This window comes from Salvelinus namaycush, chromosome 3 (genome assembly GCF_016432855.1).
Source record: "Salvelinus namaycush isolate Seneca chromosome 3, SaNama_1.0, whole genome shotgun sequence".
Taxonomy (NCBI): domain Eukaryota; kingdom Metazoa; phylum Chordata; class Actinopteri; order Salmoniformes; family Salmonidae; genus Salvelinus; species Salvelinus namaycush.
Window position 1 is genome coordinate 76,679,252 of NC_052309.1, and position 21,905 is coordinate 76,701,156.

Consider the following 21,905-nt stretch of genomic DNA (forward strand, 5'->3'; position numbering starts at 1 on the left):
GAGAGCGTACAGGTCGCAGTGGTGGGTAGTATATGGGGCTTTGGTGACAAAACGGATGGCACTGTGATAGACTGCATCCAATTTATTGAGTAGGGTATTGGAGGCTATTTTGTAAATGACATCGGTAGGATCGGTAGGATGGTCAGTTTTACGAGGGTATGTTAGGCAGCATGAGTGAAGGATGCTTTGTTGCGAAATTGGAAGCCAATTCTAGATTTAACTTTGGATTGGAGATGTTTGATGTGAGTCTGGAAGGAGAGTTTACTGTCTAACCAGACACCTAGGTATTTGTAGTTGTCCACATATTCTAAGTCAGAACCGTCCAGAGTAGTGATGTTGGACGGGCGGGCAGGTGCAGGCAGCGATCGGTTGAAGAACATGCATTTAGTTTTACTTATTTAAGAGCAGTTGGAGGCCACGGAAGGAGAGTTGTATGGCATTGAAGCTCGTCTGGAGGTTAGTTAACACAGTGTCCAAAGAAGGGCCAGAAGTATACAGAATGGTATCGTCTGCGTAGAGGTGGATCAGAGACTCACCAGCAGCAAGAGCGACATCATTGATGTATACAGAGAAGAGAGCCGGCCCAAGAATTGAACCCTGTGGCACCCCCATAGAGACTGCCAGAGGCCCGGACAACAGGCCCTCCGATTTGACACACTGAACTCTATTAGAGAAGTAGCTGGTGAACCAGGCAAGGCAATCATTTGAGAAACCAAGGCTATCGAGTCTGCCGATGAGGATGTGGTGATTGACAGAGTCGAAAGCCTTGGCCAGGTTAATGAATACGGCTGCACAGTATTGTTTCTTATCGATGGCGGTTAAGATATTTGATCATATTTGAGTCACTATTATTTTACTATTACTGTAACTGTAACTAATTAAAAAAAAAAAATACATCAAAGCTGAAATTATATTGATTAACATCTGTATATTTCCATACAAACACATATATTTTTTAGGATAGGCTACTATGATGGTTTCATTCATTCATGACAGCATATACAATGTTGCAACCTTTTATTTGACTGTCATTGGTTTCAACAATGTTACCTTAGCTTATTCCCAGTAATGTCTATCCTCACTTGAAAAACACATTGCTCCATGACAATATGTTATACAATTGTGACGTATACAAAAGAGGCGGAGTTAGCTACGCCCGCCGCTTGCGGTGGATTCAACATCAAACCCGTCTCAGAAAGTTGGTTGATTTACGTATTTGTTGGAGCGTACCATGGATTTAATATAAGTAGATCATCTACTGACAAACTTCACTTGACTTATCTCCGAAAGTCATCGATCTGGTAAGTTTTAGGTACATTTTTCGCCGTGTAAGGCCTAGTCATTTCGCTAATGTCTGAGGGAGTAGAATTCGTTCTGAAAATGTCGACCATCTAAATATTTTTTTTGGGCCGATTTGACAGTCATCAAAATGAAGTTGTCAAGAGACATAAATAACTTGCCGCTTACGTATCGATAAACAGGCAAGCTAGTGTTGTGGATTGTAATAGTTATGATCTATAATACAATTATTCAAATACTCAATTAGTGGATATAACGTGTCATTGCACAAGGGAATTTCCTGAAAGTGTGATAATGTAGCTACTGTACTCTTGTACATGTTTTGTTTTTGTAACTAGAAAGCTATGCCATCAAAACCACTCTTTATTTTGAAGTCCAAGTTACAGCTAGTCTACTGTATCTGTGTCAGCTGTTCACTGTATAAAATGGACTAACGTCATTACAAATAAGAAAATAACACAATGCCACTGTGAGTCTGTAGGCTTAGCCCAGATGATAGATGCCACTTTTCTCAAATCCCAGCCAGGTAAATGATTTTGGTCTGGCTCAGTAGCCTATTGTATCATTATGGTCATCATCCTGTGATTACCGTTGATCTCAGCATGTTAACCGATCAATCAGCTACTACAGTTTATGACCTAAAGAATAGTGCCTTTGCAATTGAGGACAATCAAGCGATTTGCATCAGGCCAGCTGTCCAGTTGGTTTTAGAGCTGATGATGCAGCATTTGTCTTTGTTGTCTTTACAAATTCCATTCCTTTGACCTTTGCTTCATGATGATGTGAACTTATGATGTGCAGAGGATGTTATGTTAGTTACAGTTCTTCAGTGCTGTGTCCAGTGATCTCTAACTAACACTAGGGTTTGTCTATTGTACATTTCAGGGCAGAGCTCTAGAGGTTGAGCTACAGCCATGGTGCAACAATACCAGTCACCTGTAAGGGTCTACAAACACCCCTTTGAGCTGATAATGGCGGTAAGTTATGTACATTTGTGTGTTTAGGCTGCTGGTTTGTCTATGCATATATGTGTGGGATGTTTGTGAGAGGTTGCAGTGCTCATGTGCAAATTGGGCCCAGACGCCCAGGCAGTCAGACTGCCAGTGTTTTGTGCTGCAGGAACAAAGTGTGGTTTGGCTGCATAGAAACCTATCTCATACAATATATCTCTATACACTGTATTACAGTGTCCCTGGGCCCTGTATTATGTCATGTTCTCGTGTTTTGTTGGTGAGATCATTGTTTATCCACCTTTTTGTTTTGGAAACACAGTCTGCAGTATTTCTGTTCACCCAACCTAATTAGTCGTGGCAGCAGATAACACAGTATCATATTTATTATTGAGTATGAAACTGTAAGAGTACGGTTTAATTAGTAACTTTTTGCCTTTAGTATTTTTGCAGGCACCTTGACTAAAGCGATGCTCTCTGTTAAATGCAATACCATATATTAGCTTTTCCACTTGCCCTGCTGTAATATACATTATTCTTGATTTCAGTCACCGATCACCACTGCATAGATGTACAGTAGTAGTTCTGCAGATGGTTGCGAAAGTCATAGGAAATACACCAATCCACAATGTCACATACATACATACATACATACATACATACACTACCGTTCAAAAGTTTGGGGTCACTTAGAAATGTCCTTGTTTTTGAAAGAAAAACACATTTTTTGTCCATTTAAAATAACACCAAATTGATCAGAATTACAGTGTAGACATTGTTAACGTTGTAAATGACTATCGTAGCTGGAAACGGCAGATTTTTTTTAATTAAAAAAAAAAAAAAAAAAAAAAAAAATGGAATATCTACATAGGCGTACGTGGTTAGCTAATCCAAGTTGATCATTTTAAAAGGCTAATTGACCATTAGAAAACCATTTTGCAATTATGTTAGCACAGCTGAAAACTGCTGTTCTGATTTAAGGAAGCAATACAACTGGCCTTCTTTAGACTAGTTAAGTATCTGAAGCATCAGCATTTGTGGTTTCGATTACAGGCTCAAAATGGCCAGAAACAAATAACTTTCTTCTGAAACTCGCCAGTCTATTCTTGTTCTGAGAAATGAAGGCTATTCCATGCGAGAAATTGCCAAGAAACTGAAGATCTCGTACAACGCTGTGTACTACTCCCTTCACAGAACAGTGCAAACTGGCTCTAACCAGAAAGAGGAGTGGGAGGCCCCAGGGCACAACTGAGCAAGAGGACAAGTACATTAGAGTGTCTAGTTTGAGAAACAGACGCCTCACAAGTCCTCAACTGGCAGCTTCATTAAATAGTACTCGCAAAACACCAGTCTCAATGTCAACAGTGAAGAGGTGACTCCGAGATGCTGGCCTTCTAGGCAGAGTTGCAAAGAAAAAGACATATCTGACTGTCCAATAAAATATGGGCAAAAGAACAGACACTGGACAGAAGAACTCTGCCTGGAAGGCCAGCATCCCGGAGTCGTCTCTTCACTGTTGACGTTGAGACTGGTGTTTTGCGGGTACTATTTAATTTAGAAAAATTTGCTTTTCTTTCAAAAACAAGGACATTTCTAAGTGACCCCAAACGTTTGAACGGTTGTGTGTGTGTGTATATAAATAAATAAAAATGAGTATCTCGTGACTTGGCAGGAAGTCAGCAGTCTTCTAATCCCAGTTCAGTGAAGAGATCAGATCGCAGGACTTCAGACAGAGTGGGGGTGGTTGGGGCACAGTGTTCTAACAGTCAGATCCTAACTGGAGGGGAAGTCAGGCCCAAAACACAATCTGTTTAACCATGATATTTATATTTATTAAGTATCCCCATTACTCTTCCTGGGGTCCAGCAACATGAAGGCAGTTATATACTATTTAAAATATTACATAACATTACATTTCATAACACTATTCACAACACATTAAGTGTGTTCCCTCAGGCCACTACTCTACTACCACATATCTACAACACAAAATCCATGTGTACGAGCGTGTCTTATCATACACTGCTCAAAAAAATGAAGGGAACACTTAAACAACACAATGTAACTCCAAGTCAATCACACTTCTGTGAAATCAAACTGTCCACTTAGGAAGCAACACTGATTGACAATAAATTTCACATGCTGTTGTGCAAATGGAATAGACAACAGGTGGAAATTATAGGCAATTAGCAAGACACCCCCAATAAAGGAGTGGTTCTGCAGGTGGTGACCACAGACCACTTCTCAGTTCCTATGCTTCCTGGCTGATGTTTTGGTCACTTTTGAATGCTGGCGGTGCTTTCACTCTAGTGGTAGCATGAGACGGAGTCTACAACCCACACAAGTGGCTCAGGTAGTGCAGCTCATCCAGGATGGCACATCAATGCGAGCTGTGGCAAGAAGGTTTGCTGTGTCTGTCAGCGTAGTGTCCAGAGCATGGAGGCGCTACCAGGAGACAGGCCAGTACATCAGGAGACGTGGAGGAGGCCGTAGGAGGGCAACAACCCAGCAGCAGGACCGCTACCTCCGCCTTTGTGCAAGGAGGAGCAGGAGGAGCACTGTCAGAGCCCTGCAAAATGACCTCCAGCAGGCCACAAATGTGCATGTGTCTGCTCAAACGGTCAGAAACAGACTCCATGAGGGTGGTATGAGGGCCCGACGTCCACAGGTGGGGGTTGTGCTTACAGCCCAACACCGTGCAGGACGTTTGGCATTTGCCAGAGAACACCAAGATTGGCAAATTCGCCACTGGCGCCCCGTGCTCTTCACAGATGAAAGCAGGTTCACACTGAGCATATGTGACAGACGTGATAGTCTGGAGACGCCGTGGAGAACATTCTGCTGCCTGCAACATCCTCCAGCATGACCGGTTTGGCGGTGGGTCAGTCATGGTGTGGGGTGGCATTTCTTTGGGGGGCCGTACAGCCCTCCATGGGCTCGCCAGAGGTAGCCTGACTGCCATTAGTTACCGAGATGAGATCCTCAGACCCCTTGTGAGACCATATGCTGGTGCGGTTGGCCCTGGGTTCCTCCTAATGCAAGACAATGCTAGACCTCATGTGGCTGGAGTGTGTCAGCAGTTCCTGCAAGAGGAAGGCATTGATGCTATGGACTGGCCCGCCCGTTCCCCAGACCTGAATCCAATTGAGCACATCTGGGACATCATGTCTCGCTCCATCCACCAACGCCACGTTGCACCACAGACTGTCCAGGAGTTGGCGGATGCTTTAGTCCAGGTCTGGGAGGAGATCCCTCAGGAGACCGTCCGCCACCTCATCAGGAGCATGCCCAGGCGTTGTAGGGAGGTCATACAGGCACGTGGAGGCCACACACACTACTGAGCCTCATTTTGACTTGTTTTAAGGACAGCCTGTAGTGTGGTTTTCCACTTTTAATTTTGAGTGTGACTCCAAATCCAGACCTCCATGGGTTGACAAATTTGATTTCCATTGATAATTTTTGTGTGATTTTGTTGTCAGCACATTCAACTATGTAAAGAAAAAAGTATTTAATAAGAATATTTAATTCATTCAGATCTAGGATGTGTTATTTTAGTGTTCCCTTTATTTTTTTGAGCAGTGTATGTCTGTGCCTGTGTCTCTTCAGTCCACGCTGATCCATAAGGTATATTTCTATCTGTTTTTTTTCTATCTGATTCTACTGCTTGCATCAGTTACCTCCAGTTACCTGATGTGGAATAGAGTTCCATGTAGCCATGGCTCTATGCAGTTCTATGCACCTCCCATAGTCTGCCTCTCTCTCACCACGCCACCAGCTGTCTGTCTCAGGATCATCTGTCAGAGGCCCCATCATGCTGTATGGGTTTTATGTTTAAGAGCATGCCTTGGTGTGGCTGCCTGGGAAGCTTATCTATTTTAGATGTGCTAGTCCTCTCATTCTGATATGGGGTGCATTCTGGCTTGTGACAGAACAAGCAGTACTCCAGTCGCCGCTCCTTCTCCCATATCATTTCTTCTCTCATTTCTATCTTCTCTCGTCTCTCCCCTGGGCCTAGTTATACAGTACTGTCTGTGTCTGCTGCTCCCACTGTGACTTCCTGCTTAGCTGTGGTTGACTGGCTGCTCTCTGAACTAGGCCCTGGGTGTCATTAGGCCTCCCCTCGCTGTGCTTGGTCCCGTCTGCTGCCTGGCCTACCGCTGGTCTGCCCTGTTAGGGCTGATAGGACTGCTCCATCCGGGGGAAGTTGTGGCTTAGTACAGATTCACTCAGACAAAACACGCTGTATGAAGGGTTGTTTTTATCATATCAGCCCCCACATCTGTTCAGTGCACAGCCTCAGTGTTTTACGGTGAATAGCTTGGCCCAAAATCCATTAAAATGCAATCAGTATATCTTATGATTATATCCACTTTTATTTTCTAAGCTCTTAAATTTAAGCTCTTGGCTCTGTCTTGGCTCGGCATCTGTTTACCTTGTTTCTGCTCTGTTTGAGACGCTGTGCCACTTCCTGTTCATTGGGGTTATCTATTAAGCCAGAAGCAAGTTACATTGTATAATAAGAAGGTCAGCGCTGGAAAAGGTCATTACTGAACAAAAGCTTAGCTCGTTAAAAACACTGACATTGTTTATTTTGTAAGTGTCCTGTGTTACGCAACCTGATTACAGTGGAAGTCAGGTGCTCTGTTCTTTCTCTAACTGCAGCCGTGGCTCTGCTTCACCAAATACCAAAAAACCCAACCTTTGACCCCCAGGAGTTCTTATCTCAGTTCTAGACTCGGCAACATCTGTTAAATTTCTGGGAATGTTTTTTGTTATACTTCCATTCACACACTGTCGGCGTGATTCAAAGGCATTTCAAAGATTGTCAGTTGATTTAAAGGTTGCGGGGCTGCCTGGCTGTAAAAAGGCTGTTCTAATGACAGCAGTTCACACTAGAATGAGGGCCTAGCCAGACTAGAGGCTTCCTCTGTCCTCTGACTGACCGTCCCAGTGACTGACCCTTGGTTTGGCCCACTGACAGCCATTACAGTATCACTCCTGTCCTGACACCATCACACCAAACCTGGCATGTTGGTTTACCGCTTATCACTGACGACAACATTCCTCCGTTCTCGGGAACGTTTATGTAAACAGATTTGTTTTTCATATTCAAATCAAAATCAAATCAAATTTTATTGGTCACCTTCACATGGTTAGCAGATAATGCCAGTGTTGCGAAATGCTTGTGCCTCTAGTTCCGACCATGCAATAATATCTAACAAGTAATCTAACAATTTCACAACAACTACCTTTTACACACAAGTGTAAAGGAATGAATAAGAATAAAACCCCAGATCAAGCAATGCAGATGTAGCACGGTGGCAAGGAAAAACTCCCAGGAAAGGCTGGAACCTAGGAAGAAACCTAGAGAGGAACCAGGCTCTGAGGGGTGGCCGGTGCTGGAGAGAGAGGGTGGAAACAGCAGGTCCGGTTCAAGGTAGCATGACCAGTGAAAAGGTCAGGGTTCCATAGCCGCAGGCAGAGCAGCAGAAACTGGATCAGCAGCACGACAAGGTAGCGTCTGGTGAACAGGTCAGGGTTCCGTAGATGGGTTAGCTGACAATGTCACAAACTATGTGCGCGCTTCCATGGGGCAGAAGTCAGCGTGTTGTTGTGATTCTGGATGGCCAGATTTGTTAGCATGAATGACTAACTGCCATGTGGGGAATTATAAATGGCTAATTTCAGCTTGCTGTTGATACCATGTCTTGTTTTGGCTGATTTTGGGGAGGGGGGGGCTTTAGAGGGATCATAGCTAAGATCACACAGTACACCAGATAGGACCGACTGACCCTAGCTTCCTGGCATATAGACTATTGCAGCATAGATACTGGAGACTGAGTTACCTCCGGACAGGTCAAACCAGGCAGGATATAACCCCACCCACTTTGTCAAAGCACAACCCCCACACCACCAAAGGTATAACAACAGACCACTAACTTACTACCCTGAGACAAGGCAGAGTATAGCCCACAAAGATCTCCCCCACCGCCCGTGCCTGAGGGGGCGCAAAACCGGACAGGAAGATCACGTTAGTAACTCAACCCACTCAAGTAGGGTAGAGTGGAAAAAAGCCTGGCACAATGCACCCCACCTAGGGACGGCATGGGAGAGCGAGACGAGCAAGACAGTGAGTCAGCCCTCGCAATAGAAGCAGAGAATCCCATTGGAGAGAGGGGAGCCAGCCAGGCAGAGACAACAAGGGTGGTTTGTCACTCCAGTGCCTTGCCGTTCACCTTCTCACCCCTGGGCCAGAGTACACTCAATCATAGGGACCTACTGAAGAGATGAGTGTTCAGTAAAGACTTAAAGGTTGAAACCGAGTCTGTGTCTCTCACATGGGTAGGTAGACCGTTCCATAAAAATGGAGCTCTATAGGAGAACGCCTTGCCTCCAGCTGTTTGCTTAGAACGTCTATGAACAATAAGGAGGCCTGTGTCTTGTGAATGTAGCGTACGTCTAGGTATGTACAACAGGACCAAATGGGTAGGAGCAAGTCCATGTAATGCATTGTAGGTTACCAGTAAAACCTTGAAATCAGCCCTAGCCTTAACAGGAAGCCAGTATCGTTGGCTAATAACACAAAATCCAGACAAAATAATGGATATGTTTTATCTATCCTGAAGCAAGATTTGGGCCTAAATATTTAGAATATGCACGTAGGCTCAGAACGTCTGAGGCAGTTTGGTTTTCTGAATGCAGGCACTGTTAGAGACGATGGACAATACACCCAACTATCTAACTGTAAGCTTCTTGGTTTATGCACTGAAGCCTATATACTACTTTAGTGTTTTGGCTTGGTAATGGGGAAGAAGGAAATGGACTCCGTATCTTATGTTCCCAAGCATTGAAAGATAGTTGTTACATGTCTTGGTTGTGTAACTGTAGTCAACTGTATATCCCTCTGTAATGTTATTCAATCAATATTCACGGATGATGTCTTCGTGCCTCGTCATTCTATCGATCAGACTGCACACCAGCTTTGTTTGATCCATAAAGACTTGCACTGTTGCACTGTCATTAACCACGTTGTGATGGAAACAGGAAGTACGGGTCCAATTTTCTAAATGCCTCCAGATCATTTGTTCGTTGGGATCTTTTTGTATCGGTAAAATTAATTATGCGAGAAATGGCGTTGGATATTCCTTTATGCGTAAATATTTATAAAATAACCATCATATTGAAGTCACGCCATGTTATGGTATGTGGTCCTCCCACTACTACTTGGGAAACCTTGCAGTTTATTAGGCTACAGATGAAATAAGTTATGAACTTCACAGGGTGGTGAAAGTGCACTGGCATGAGATTGATGCTCCTTTCCAATAAATATTGATGGTTTTATTCTGTTGACATGATCAGTGCTTGACTGCCATTTGACAAATATAAATATTCTCGGTCTTATCCATAGTAAAGTCATCATGTAGACTACCCTCACTGTATCTGTGAGCTGTTGGCTAGAGCACACGTGTCAAGACCAGAGTAGGCATATTTGCAGTTTTTGTGACAAAAATATCAGTAGAGTTGAAACAGAAACACATTGAACTTTCAATTTTTATTTGGTACATTAAAACTTAAGCAAAAAAAGACATGTTTTGTGCACTAGGTCATCACACACTGATTTATTATCCACAACAAGTCCGTTTGGTGGAAACACCACTGGGGGGAATTGTTCTATTCTAATAATTGCATGAAAATCTGTCGCCAATTGGATGGAAACCTAGATAGTGACTTTGAAAAGGGTGGGTGTTTTATGTGTGTGTCAGCAGATTGACCTCTGTGTACTCTGCACCATTGATAGGGTGAAACCCCAAATTAGCACAGATTCCAGCAAAAATTGTCTTTTCGTTTATCTGACTTTCATTTATCTGCTTGTCCAGCCCTTATATTTCACCTCACAGTCAAGTGTTTTACCACTTTCTTTTCAGGACAACCAGGGATACAAGTAGAACACTAAACAATTTTAAATAAACAGTTGAGTTCATGAGTTTTATTGACAAATGTCCATAACAAAGCAACAGTAAACTTGTTGTCCCCCACGAAAGATGCATTGTAAATGCCGCATCATTCACCCAAGTTTGGTCAACATCGGGCCAGTGCTGTCGAGATCGCGTGTGACTAACGTACGCACAGACGGCTGGACAGAGACCGATCCAAAGTCCACTCCCGAATTTCATCGTTGGGGAAAATAAGGTTAGCCAAAACAAAAACCTGATAAAATGAATTTATACGAATGCTGTACGTACAGAAATTGTTTGCGCACTGAAATGAATATCCAACAAGTCACTGACAACTCAGTGGAGTCTAGAGTTGGACAGCAACACTGTGAGCTTATTACAGTTTTATAGACACTATGTAGACACTGGGCTCCCGGGTGGCGCAGCGGTCTAAGGCACTGCATCTCAGTGCTGGAGACCCGTCACTACAGACCCTGGTTCGATTCCAGGCTGTATCACATCCGGCTGTGATTGGGAGTCCCATAGGGCGGCGCACAATTGGCCCAGCATCGTTAGGGTTTGGTTGGTGTAGGCAGTCATTGTAAATAAGAATTTGTTCTTAACTGACTTGCCTAGTTAAATAAAGGTTATATAAAATAAATGTACTGGGATCTGCTATGTAGAAGAACCCTTTACCTTCTAATGACTCTTGTGCAGCTTGTGAGAGTCATAGGGCAAAACATGTTTGTGAGAGTCTCAGCTTTTCATATATACATGTTAATAGTGTGCACCTGAAACCATTCAGACTCTACAGCCATTTTTGTATAAAAGACCCAGCCCCCCCCCCCCCCCCCCCCTCTCCTTCGGGATCCGTCCTTTTCTCACAAACACCTCTCTAGCTCAGACCCCGTTAATCATATAGACTAATGGTTGTTACCACAGAGAATAAATGGACAAATCCAATGGTACAACCCAGTAGTCTGCAGCTGAAACACATGTTTAAAAGGGGGTAGAAGTCCAAAACGCGCCAGCGTTACAGATGGACTTGAGTTACGGGTAGAGTTCAGTTGAGAACCGTCATGTGTAATCAACATGGGTGCTCTTTGTATTGGTCAGCCCTGGTGTGTGTGTGTGTGTGTGTGTGACATAACTATGTCAGCTCTTGACATTGACTCTGGTTGGATTCTGTGATTGTCACATGACCTACTAACTTATCTGGTGTCCTTTGTCCAGAGGGAGTCCTCCAGGGGCCTCAGCAGCATTATAAAGATATCACTCCGTCCGGGGGCCAATATTGACAGAGGTAGACCGGTAGGTCTGTCTTGGCCTGATCGTCATATAAGCCATGAATTCAAAGAGAAAGCACACTTTAAAGAGCCAGATGACTGCTGTTTGATTACCAACACTTAAAGCTGGAATCCTTAATGGTGAAACTGCCACGTCCGTTTGCAATATTACAACAAAGAAGACGTTTCTGCAAACAACGCAGACTGTTTTTCTGTCGGACATCATTGCAGGCGTGATAGAATAGCAGCATGTAATGCATTTTGGTTCACCGTGATGCGCAACGCTCCCCACCTCTGCTTCGCCATGGAAACAAAAACATTAACAGTGGCCTTAGGGCGGACATTATACAATTTTTTTTTTGATCAAAGTGATTATAACCCAGAAAATACTTTCACTGTATGTCATGGATTGCGTTTTGTTTTCATCATGTGAGTAATATTGCATATTTTCTTCCTCCCTCTCTCCCATTAGGCCTATGTGCGGAGGTTTCCAAACTGCCCCCTGATCCCCATCTTTGTGGACAGTGAGGTGGTGAAGGAGGAGCACAGTGATGACGGAGCCACTGTGTTCATTGAGAGGCGCTGTAAGGTGGAGGCAGACGCCCCCCGGCTGTTCAAAAGGGTATCTTACCTTTCACCTTTAACTTTTCCCTTGAGCAGTGAAGCCACTCAAGCTAGCAATGTATAATAGTGTCTGTTTGATTCTCTTATTTTCTAATGTGAAGGCTATTAGTGATTATTTCCCCTCAGACCTGAGTATCCTGGTAGGGACGTTGTGTTAGTGTTGTCCAGAGTTGATTGACTGTGGTCTACTGTGTGTGTCTAGATGGCTGGTGTGGACTACCTGTACTTCATCCATAAGAACACTCTGGACCACAGGGAGAGGGCGCTGCACATCGAGGTCGTCAACGAGACCTTCTCCAACAGAGTCATCGTCCATGAGATCTGCAACTACACGGTGTGCCCCACAACTATAATAATCATTGGTTACATGGGCTGCGTTTTACACAGGCAGCCTAATTCTGATATTTTTTACACTCATTTGTCTTTTGACCAATCACATCAGATCTTTGCACATGAGATCTTTTTCAGAGCTGATCTGATTGGTCAAAAGACTAGCAACATATAGTAGTTGTGTGTGTTTGACACTTTATTTTCTTAAATGTGTGAAGGCTATTAGTGATTATAATATATTAGGATTGAGCTGCCTGTGTAAACATAGCCACACTCTCTCTATCACTGCAACAGGTTTTGTAGCCCTTTATACTCGTACCCATATATGGGTTGACAAAGTCAGATTTGGGGACTGATAAGCGCCTATTAATGACGTCGGAGCTCAGGCTCTGAACTTCACAGCTCAGTATGGGTTTTGAACTTGAGCACAGCACGCGACAGGATGTTGCCCCCATCCCTCCTGCTAATTGGACAACTTGTGCAAATTTTTAGTTGTCTGAATGAGGAAAATGCTATAAATTAAGAGGACTCGATATATTTTTAAGGATGAGACGTTGAAGATGGTAATAAATACCGCTTTGATGTCATACAAGCAAGCCAAACACCCGTGAGTCCAAATGTGCACATCACATTTCCAAATCATAAAAGTCATGTCATATACAGTGTCAGTGTTTATGATCACTATGTTTGATGTACAGTTACAAGGTGACATGGCATCATATCCTGGTGTTTTTTAACAGAATGAGATGATGTTTGTTGTATTGTGAAGAATAATCTCAGTGGAACGTGTAGGTTAATGCATGCGTGACTCTTTTCTATGCGTACCAAAATTGACATCTGTTTCTATGAATTACCCTGTGAAAGCCTAACACTGTAAAATCTTATTTTGTAACTTAGCTAGTCATGGTGACAATAGAACAAGCTTTCAATCGATGCCCACCTGACCCAGATTGTGATTTATAATGGGACATTTTTGGATTGTGTAAGCAACAACCGTAATTGTGATGGTAGGAATGCAGGGTTGTGTTCCTTACATAACAACTACAAGAGAGCCAAAATATAGCACCTCATAGTTGAGGACTGTTATTTGAGTCTTAAGTGCATTGAAGTTACGTAGGAACTGCACACTTTGGAGAGGTGTGTGGCTGCTTGGAGACGCCAGTTAGTCCTCTCACTCAAACCCTTGTCACTTTTCTTCTCTTATGTTGCACCTACCCACATTTTCCAGGAATAGTCTCATGTTACTGAATGTATCCAGAGTATTTTCAGATTTGATCAACAAATGTGCAGAAAAATATAGTAAATGTAAAATCAACAGTGTAATGGTTGTGGCCTAACAATTTCGCCATAATCTCCAAACTGTTCCCTTTCAATTGCTACCATGCTTCTGTAAGAAACATTTCAATTTCGCCCTATCCATATAGGCCATTTCCCACCAGTGTAAAGGGTTCATCCATTTGGCGTCTGTTTTGTGATGAGTTGTGCTTCCTCCACAGGTTCACCCAGAGAATGAGGAGTGGACGTGTTTCGAGCAGACAGCCAGTCTGGACATCAAGTCCTTCTTTGGCTTTGAGAACGCGGCCGAGAAGCTAGCCATGAAGCAATATGCCAACAGTATTAAAAAGGTGTGTTCATGTGTCAGTCTGTGAGCATGTGAGTACAGTGTACATGTCAGTGTGGGGGATGGATGAGGCTATAGGATATACCACCATCATCATCATCATCCAGCATGCTGCTCCCCCATATAGACCCAGTGTTACATAAGCATGCTTTCGCAGTCTATTTCCAGGCCTTCTGTGATCCAGTCTGGCAGATCTGTGTAAACTGAGTGTGTTAACCAGGATCTTCTCACATTTGCCTGTTGGGCCATATATCCTGCTCAGCTTTGTCACACAATGGGGTGTGCTCGTATGCGGCCAGGCGCGTGTGTAAACAAACCTGCACTATTTACCCACAGTGTTTGCTCATTACACTAGCTACCTGTACTGTCCTTATGCAGTCATGTGCTCTTTCCTCCAGGGCAAAGAGATCATAGAGTATTACCTGAAGGAGTTGGAGGACGAGGGGGTGACCCACGTCCCCCGCTGGAGCCCCCCTCAGGCCCCCCCACCCACTGCCAGGCTCCAGCTGCCACTCACCAGTGCCCCTGCCAATGCCATCCCTGTGCCCACTGCCAAAGAGACCCCCACTGCCAGCCCCACAGATCTACCGGCTGGCTCCCCAGATGGTCAGTGTTCCGAGTCAGAATCAACACAGTAATAAACACACACAATCTGAAGGATCTGTCACGGCTGAAGTCCCAAGTTCCTCTGGCTCTGAAAGCAAACATTCTGGCCTTGCCTTGGGCTGCCTTGGGCTGGTAGACTGTGGGTATGCATTTGGGTATGTGTGTGAATTGACTGTGTCTGTGTTTCGATTGCAGACAAGTTGGATGCAGACTACATCAGGCGTTACCTAGGAGACCTGACGCCGCTGCAGGAGAGCTGTCTTATAAGACTACGCCAGTGGCTGCAAGAGACCCACAAGGGCAAGGTTGGACACGTGTATGAACACACCTAACACTCAAATAGCTGCAAACGAGCAAAACTTGAATCCAAAGGACGTAGATGTAAGTAAAACACACATCCAACTCACACACACCACAACATCTGAATAAACACAATCTCCTCTCCCTCCCCTAGATCCCTAAGGACCAGCACGTGCTGCGTTTCCTGCGGGCCCGGGACTTTAACCTGGAGAAGGCCCGGGAGATCCTGTGTCAGTCGCTCACCTGGAGGAAGCAGCACCAGGTGGACTTCCTGCTGGACTCCTGGGAGAGACCTCAGCTGCTACATGAATACTACACCGGGGGCTGGCACCACCACGACAGAGGTAGGTACCTCTCGGAGCAGGATAGGGTTTTAACGGCAGGGTAGTGTTCAACGAGCACAGACAGAAGATGAAAATATATTTTGAAATGGGAAATTAGTGTTCTTATTGCACAAATTCAGGAAGTACTGCACCACCACAGTTTCACAGTGTTTTCTTCCGTTTGGTTTCTAGTGAATGTGTCCCAGCTCTTATATGTATTGGTAATGACTAACTGTAATGTCTGGTTGCTTCTCTGGAAGTGACATCACTAGCTATGTTTCCATGAACTTGTCCAGTGATTATTTGTAGTAATTTTTTTGGGGCATTTTGCATACAAAATAGTTGCTACAATTGCCTGCTATGGGGCATTTCTGTTGAACTGTTTTGTGTCCGTAAAAACAGCTGGACGTAATGACGTCACACCTAAACATTTAAAATACGATTATTTGCAAGAACCTAGTGTTGAACACAAATTTAAGTGATTGAAGTGTTTTCATGATCCATTTTGTCAAATTGTGCATTAATAAGCCTGTATGCCCACTCCCACCGATCCGTTTCATGTCTCAGGTAGCTTGCAAAAGTCAGCATGGATAGAATGCAAGAAATGACAAACATTTCTCATGTGCCGATGTATGCCACGGACTGTGCCATGGTGAAACGTGCACTCCTCTAGCTCAGAAGTAGTTGGATGGTGAAACAATCAGAAAAGCAAGGCAAAGCAATTCAGGCATTCTTGAAAGTCAGGACAATCCTTGTCCTGCAAAGAAACATTATTTGTATAGTTGAACATTTTGATTTAGCAAGCAGCAGGCATTTAGAATGAAATGTGGAGAGGAGCTTTATAGTTACATGATGACGTCACGTGACCCGCGTACCGTCAAAATGATTGATTCGAAGCACCGTTTCATTATTTATTCGAAGCACCGTTTCTATCATTTGTCACAATAAAGAATGTTGGACAAAATAAAAATCCACCCCTGTCAAACAGATGATACAATGTTGTTGATCTTTAGAATGTTTATCCTACAGCTGCCGTTTCCATTTCACTGCCACAATGTTTTTATATTTGTATAAACCTGGGTCAATGCAAACCTGTCTACTATGTGTCAAGGGAAATCTCCCAGTCTGTGGGCATGAGTCAGACGGGTAGCTGACAGATTGCTATAGCATATGATGTGGTTAGCAGAGATGTAAAATACCTGTCCAGGCATTGTAAGATCTGGCATGTGTCAGAAACGTCTGGCCAGAGGAAATTACCCATTATCTCCACTTAGCTGATAGCCAATCGGACATCTAGGACCTCAGACCAGGAAGTGGCCCATAGTAACCACAATAACCCCCACCTAAAAGCAAATACAGCTGGTAGTAAAATGCCTATATTTACATGAATGACTTTAATGTGAGTTGTAAATGGATATACTGTAGATGTGATTATGGTCAACACAACTCAATAGAGAAACTGAATCAGATTAACTGAATACTGTCTGCGTGACCTCACTGTTAAAGCTACAGAGGATCAGTAATGATCATGACATTAAACAGACGCAGACAGTATTCAGTTAACTCAATAGAGAAACTGAATGTGTTTGTGTCCATCTCTGTCTATAGATGGACGCCCTCTGTATATTCTGCGACTCGGTCAAATGGATACCAAGGGTTTAGTACGCGCCTTGGGTGAGGAGTCCCTTCTGAGACAAGTGAGTATGACACACACACATCCAGATGCTGGGTATAAACACACACATAAATACATAAACACATACTATTTGCAAATGCTCTCCCTTCCCCTAACCTCTCACCTCTTCACTCTCCCTCAGGTCCTGTCCATCAACGAGGAAGGTCTGAGGCGTTGTGAAGAGAACACCAGAGTCTTTGGCCGACCCATCAGGTAGCTACCATTTCACACTCACTCCTCTTATGTCTCTCATCCCTGAATACAGTATGTCCTATAACCCTCCTGTCTCTATCTGTCAGCTGCTGGACGTGCCTGGTGGACCTGGAGGGGTTAAACATGCGTCACCTGTGGCGTCCGGGGGTTAAAGCCCTGCTGAGGATCATAGAGGTAGTGGAGGCTAACTACCCAGAGACCCTGGGATGTCTGCTCATACTGAGGGCTCCACGGGTCTTCCCTGTGCTCTGGACCCTGGTGAGAGCCTGTAACATCACACATTGTAGTGTACAGTGCTTTCTCTCTCTCTTTCTCTCCAACTTGATCACGTTCAGTTGTATTCAATTGCATGTGCAGCGCAAACATATGAGACGACCTTTGACCCTGAGTGTCTGTGCTCAGGTCAGTCCATTCATTGACGAGAACACCAGGAAGAAGTTCCTGGTGTATGCTGCGAATGACTACCAGGGGCCTGGAGGTCTGGTAGACTACATCGATAGAGAGGTCATCCCTGACTTCCTGGGAGGAGACTGCCTGGTGAGTCTGTCTGGCAGACCGGAGTCTCATCTGGCTGTTGTAGACAGTACCCTTCTACATGCATATGAATTCATATTGGCTAATGCTGCTAGTACATAATATAGTTAACATTGGGTCATCTTATTATACATTTTCCTAGCTGTGTGTGCTGATAGAACTGGGGGATGATTGTGTCTCTTGTGTCCTCTGTCATGTCATATCCAGTGTGAGATCCCTGAAGGAGGTATGGTCCCCAAATCTCTGTACAGGACAGCAGAGGCGCTGGAAAGTGAGGAGCTGCGGCTGTGGACAGACACCATCTACAAGACTGCCAGTGTCTTCAAGGGGGCCCCACATGAGGTAACCTGATCTGAACAGTAACTACAGTATGTGTTTTCCAGCTTCTCAGTTGACTGTGTTTAAACAGTGGGTTAGGTTGCTCCCCCTAGTGGAGAAATACAACGTTACAGCAAAAAGCTATAAAAACCCATTACAGTGATTTAACGATCATTTGTCTGTAGTTTTGTCCTACTGTGTTCACTCACTACCGATCCTGTTCCAGCTACTGATCGAAATCTCCGAGCCCTCTTCTGTGATCACCTGGGACTTTGACGTGTGTAAAGGGGACGTCATCTTCAACATCTACCACTCCAGGAGGGCGCCCCAGCCCCCCAAGAGGGATGTCCAGGGGGCCCACGGCAGCATCGTGTCGCCAGCCACCAACAACATGCAGCTGATTGACAGATCCTGGATTCTGGGGCAAGACTACAGTATGGTGGAGACAGCACTCACCTGCAAGGAGGGAGAGAGTGTTCAGGTAAGAGACTGAAACAGGCACCGTCACATCCACAGCTGGTACAGGTGGGTCTGATGATTGATAGTACCTCATTTGGATTTGTGTAAGTGGGTCTGTTCAATTGGCTGTGTTTCTGAACGTTTCCGAATATATGTGTTCGTGATAACATGTACTACTTTTTATTTGTATATATTTTTTTTTTACCTTTATTTAACCAGGTAGGCTAGTTGAGAACAAGTTCTCATTTACAACTCCGACCTTGCCAAGATAAAGCAAAGCAGTTCGACACATACAACAACACAGAGTTACACCATAAACAAACATACAGTCAGTAATACAGTAGAACAAGTCTACATACAGTGTGTGAAAATGAGGTAAGATAAGGGAGGTAAGGCAATAAATAGGCCATGGTGGCGAAGTATTTACAATATACCACTACGGAAACGAACCACCAACCTCAGATCTGAATCCTAAGACGTGAGCGTAACTGAAACATCTACTGATGTCAATGGGAGTTCTGTGCTGTGCTCATATCTGGTCTCTTCATCCCTAAGCAGTGTCTCTGACCAGTGTTTCTGTCAGCTGGTAATTGCTGGCTTTTGGATGTTTTTTTTAAATGTTTTTTTTACATTATATATATATATATATATATATATATTTATATACCTAAAAGCCGACAAATAAAAACATTGTAATGCATTGAAGTTGGTTTAGGTTGTCTTTCAATCCCATCATCTGTCTACTCCGGCTGTCTGTCTTTAGTTCACATTCTCACTAGCAAACTTGCAACATTTTATCAGCTGGTACCATCCCACAAAGTTTCCCGTGCCAGCGAGTCTAACAGACAAAGCTGTGTGAATACAGAGGATAAATATTAAAGTATTTTATTACGTTTTGCTAGATGAATCTCTCTAAAAGACCATTTACAGAGATGTCATACAAGTCCACCAAGGAGGAGAATTTAGATGAAGTCATTTAGTTTCCCTCTTCTAATCTAATGCCTGGTCCAGTAGCCAAAGGGACAGAGGGAGACATGCAAGGAGCTGACGTTCAATTTGTAGGCTATCCTTCCTCCTCCTTGCGTAGCTCAATAATCATTGCAGTCACTTCCATGTGGTGTCACTCTGCAGTGGACACGCCTTCCAAAGTATTTGCCTACATATGAGGGAATTCAAATGGGTTTCTATTACATAAAGTCTGTAATTTAGCTATTGCCGGCATTTGAATGGAAACGCTGCCTTTGACCCTCCACCTCACCTGTCTCCTCCTCCTCTCCCCAGGGCTCCCATGTGACGCGGTGGCCCGGGTTCTACATCCTCCAATGGCGGTTCCACTGCTCCCCGGCCTGCTCTACCTCCAGTCTGCCCCGGGTGGACGACGTGCTGGCCTCCCTGCAGGTCTCCTCCCACAAGTGTAAGGTCATGTTCTACACCGAGGTGCTGGGCTCCGAAGACTTCAGGTCAGTCACCATTCACTATACTGTATAACGCAGTGTATTGTTATAGTGATGCTTAGTGTGTAGGGCTGCTGCATGTCAGTGAGTAAATGTTTTAGGCTAGCTTGTTTTTTTAGGCAGTGTGTAGTTGTGTGGGGGAAATGTATTTGTGATAATTTATAAGGGTGTTTATAAAGATTCTTAGGGAAACAGTGCTCTAAGAAAAGGTGTTTGATAGATATTTAATCTATTGTCTGTCTGTCTGCCTGTCTGTCTGTCCAGGGGCTCTATGACCAGTCTGGAGTCCAGTCACAGTGGCTTCTCCCAGCTGAGTGCCGCCACCACCACCTCTAGCCAATCACAGTCCAGCTCCACCGTATCAAGGTAGCATCCAGCCAATAGGAGGTGAAGGAGTTTGAGTTTTGCAACATGGAGATCCCATTTAGGATCTAACTGACTTCTGATACTGTTGACTTCTGCCCTGTTGCCTTAAAGAAAAACCAGTGCTGTACCAACACCTGCCAATGAGGACTTAACCCTACCCAAGGGGATGAGAGAACTGTTATGAACTGTGTGGAACAAGGATAGCCTATCCTTAATGCCATGTGGTGGAACAGTGGAGTTCCTACCTGTGAGCACCTTCTAGTACTTGCATTTAAAGCACTGGAATATATTATTAAAATATACATGTACATTGTTTAATCTGTATCTATAATTTGCGACATTAAGATTGCTCTGGAAGTGGAACATCTGCTATATGAATAAATGCATATGAAGATGTCTTGCAAACCATCATCATCCTCTTTCTTTCAAAACCATTGTTCTTTCTTTTTTAAGGGAGGTGACACAAATGTTTCCCATTTTATTGAAACTGAACAATAAAGCGCTTACTATTTTCAGCGTTTGTGTAATACAATGATGACTACTGTTTCAGATGGTACTGTTGAAGTTACCTTTATTCACCATAGGATGTCAGTGTGTTACATGAGGAACAGTGCTACACACAACCATACTAGAGTAGCCCTTCTCCAGCCAGTGATTGTCTTACCAGCCACTCTGTCACTCCTTCCTTTGTACTCAACCTTTTATAGTTGTGTTGCTGAAATGGAGAAAGGCATAAGTTATAACTGATATGGCCTATCAGCGATATTACTGTGAGAGGTTCCTAAACCTCCGCCATGTCTTTTCTAAAACACTATTTGACCTTGCGTCAACAAGGTGGTACAGGCTACTGGGTTGTTACATGTTTATTATTCTGTGCTCATTTTAAATGCAGTATTGCGTTCCTTCGCCCGCCTTGTGGCTGTGATTTACATAAAACTTTTAATTTCCATAAGCTCATCAGATGCCTCTAGCTAAAGCCGACTAATTTATTTTTCCTTTTGTCGTTCCGTTGCCCTTGACTGTATTGTGTTATACAGTAGCTGGTGATACGTACACAATCAAATGGCTGGCGGCTGCAGTGCTTGGTTGCGAGGCGGCCTGCTTGGCAGTGCTTGGTTGTTGGGCTCCCTGCTGGGTTGTCAGTGTTGGTAAAACAGGAAGTGTGCTGTCTGTTGTTACCAGGAGGATGTTTGCTGAATATTTCATTCTGCTCTAATGACCTCCTGGGACACATGTTGTCCACAAACTCTGACTCTGGGCCACACTTCCTCAAGTCTCATTGGCCAGTTAATTATTGAACTTTGTGCCCTTTACAGTCTAATTCCGTTCTCTTGATCGGGTAACCATCCGCATTGAGTTGGGGTCGACCAAATCTCTGTCATATCCAAGCTATGTCGATAAACATTAGTATTCACCTTTATTTTCCAAACACATTTACATGTACAGGAATTTAACTTGGTGAAATGGTACTGCCACAATAAACAATATACAGGCAGACAAACTATATATATATACACACACACATGCAGACAAACTAGCTCCGCCTCAATGTAAGAGCAGGAGTATACAATATACAGTTGAAGTCGGAAGTTTACATAAACTCAGTTTTTTAC

The 21,905-nt window shown here is 43.9% G+C and overlaps 1 protein-coding gene across 1 annotated transcript; it reads left to right on the plus strand.

The window, feature by feature from the left end:
• The first annotated feature begins 1,153 nt into the window (after positions 1-1,153).
• Positions 1,154-20,808, plus strand: LOC120039148 (SEC14-like protein 1). Its single transcript, XM_038984674.1, has 16 exons — positions 1,154-1,301; positions 2,185-2,276; positions 11,942-12,091; positions 12,296-12,427; positions 13,920-14,048; positions 14,443-14,650; positions 14,846-14,955; positions 15,105-15,294; positions 16,882-16,970; positions 17,091-17,161; positions 17,248-17,419; positions 17,564-17,698; positions 17,903-18,037; positions 18,240-18,494; positions 19,754-19,932; positions 20,191-20,808. The coding sequence occupies exons 2-16, from the start codon at positions 2,214-2,216 to the stop codon at positions 20,294-20,296; spliced, it is 2,124 nt and encodes a 707-aa protein (XP_038840602.1). The 5' UTR covers positions 1,154-1,301; positions 2,185-2,213; the 3' UTR covers positions 20,297-20,808.
• The last annotated feature ends 1,097 nt before the right edge of the window (positions 20,809-21,905 follow it).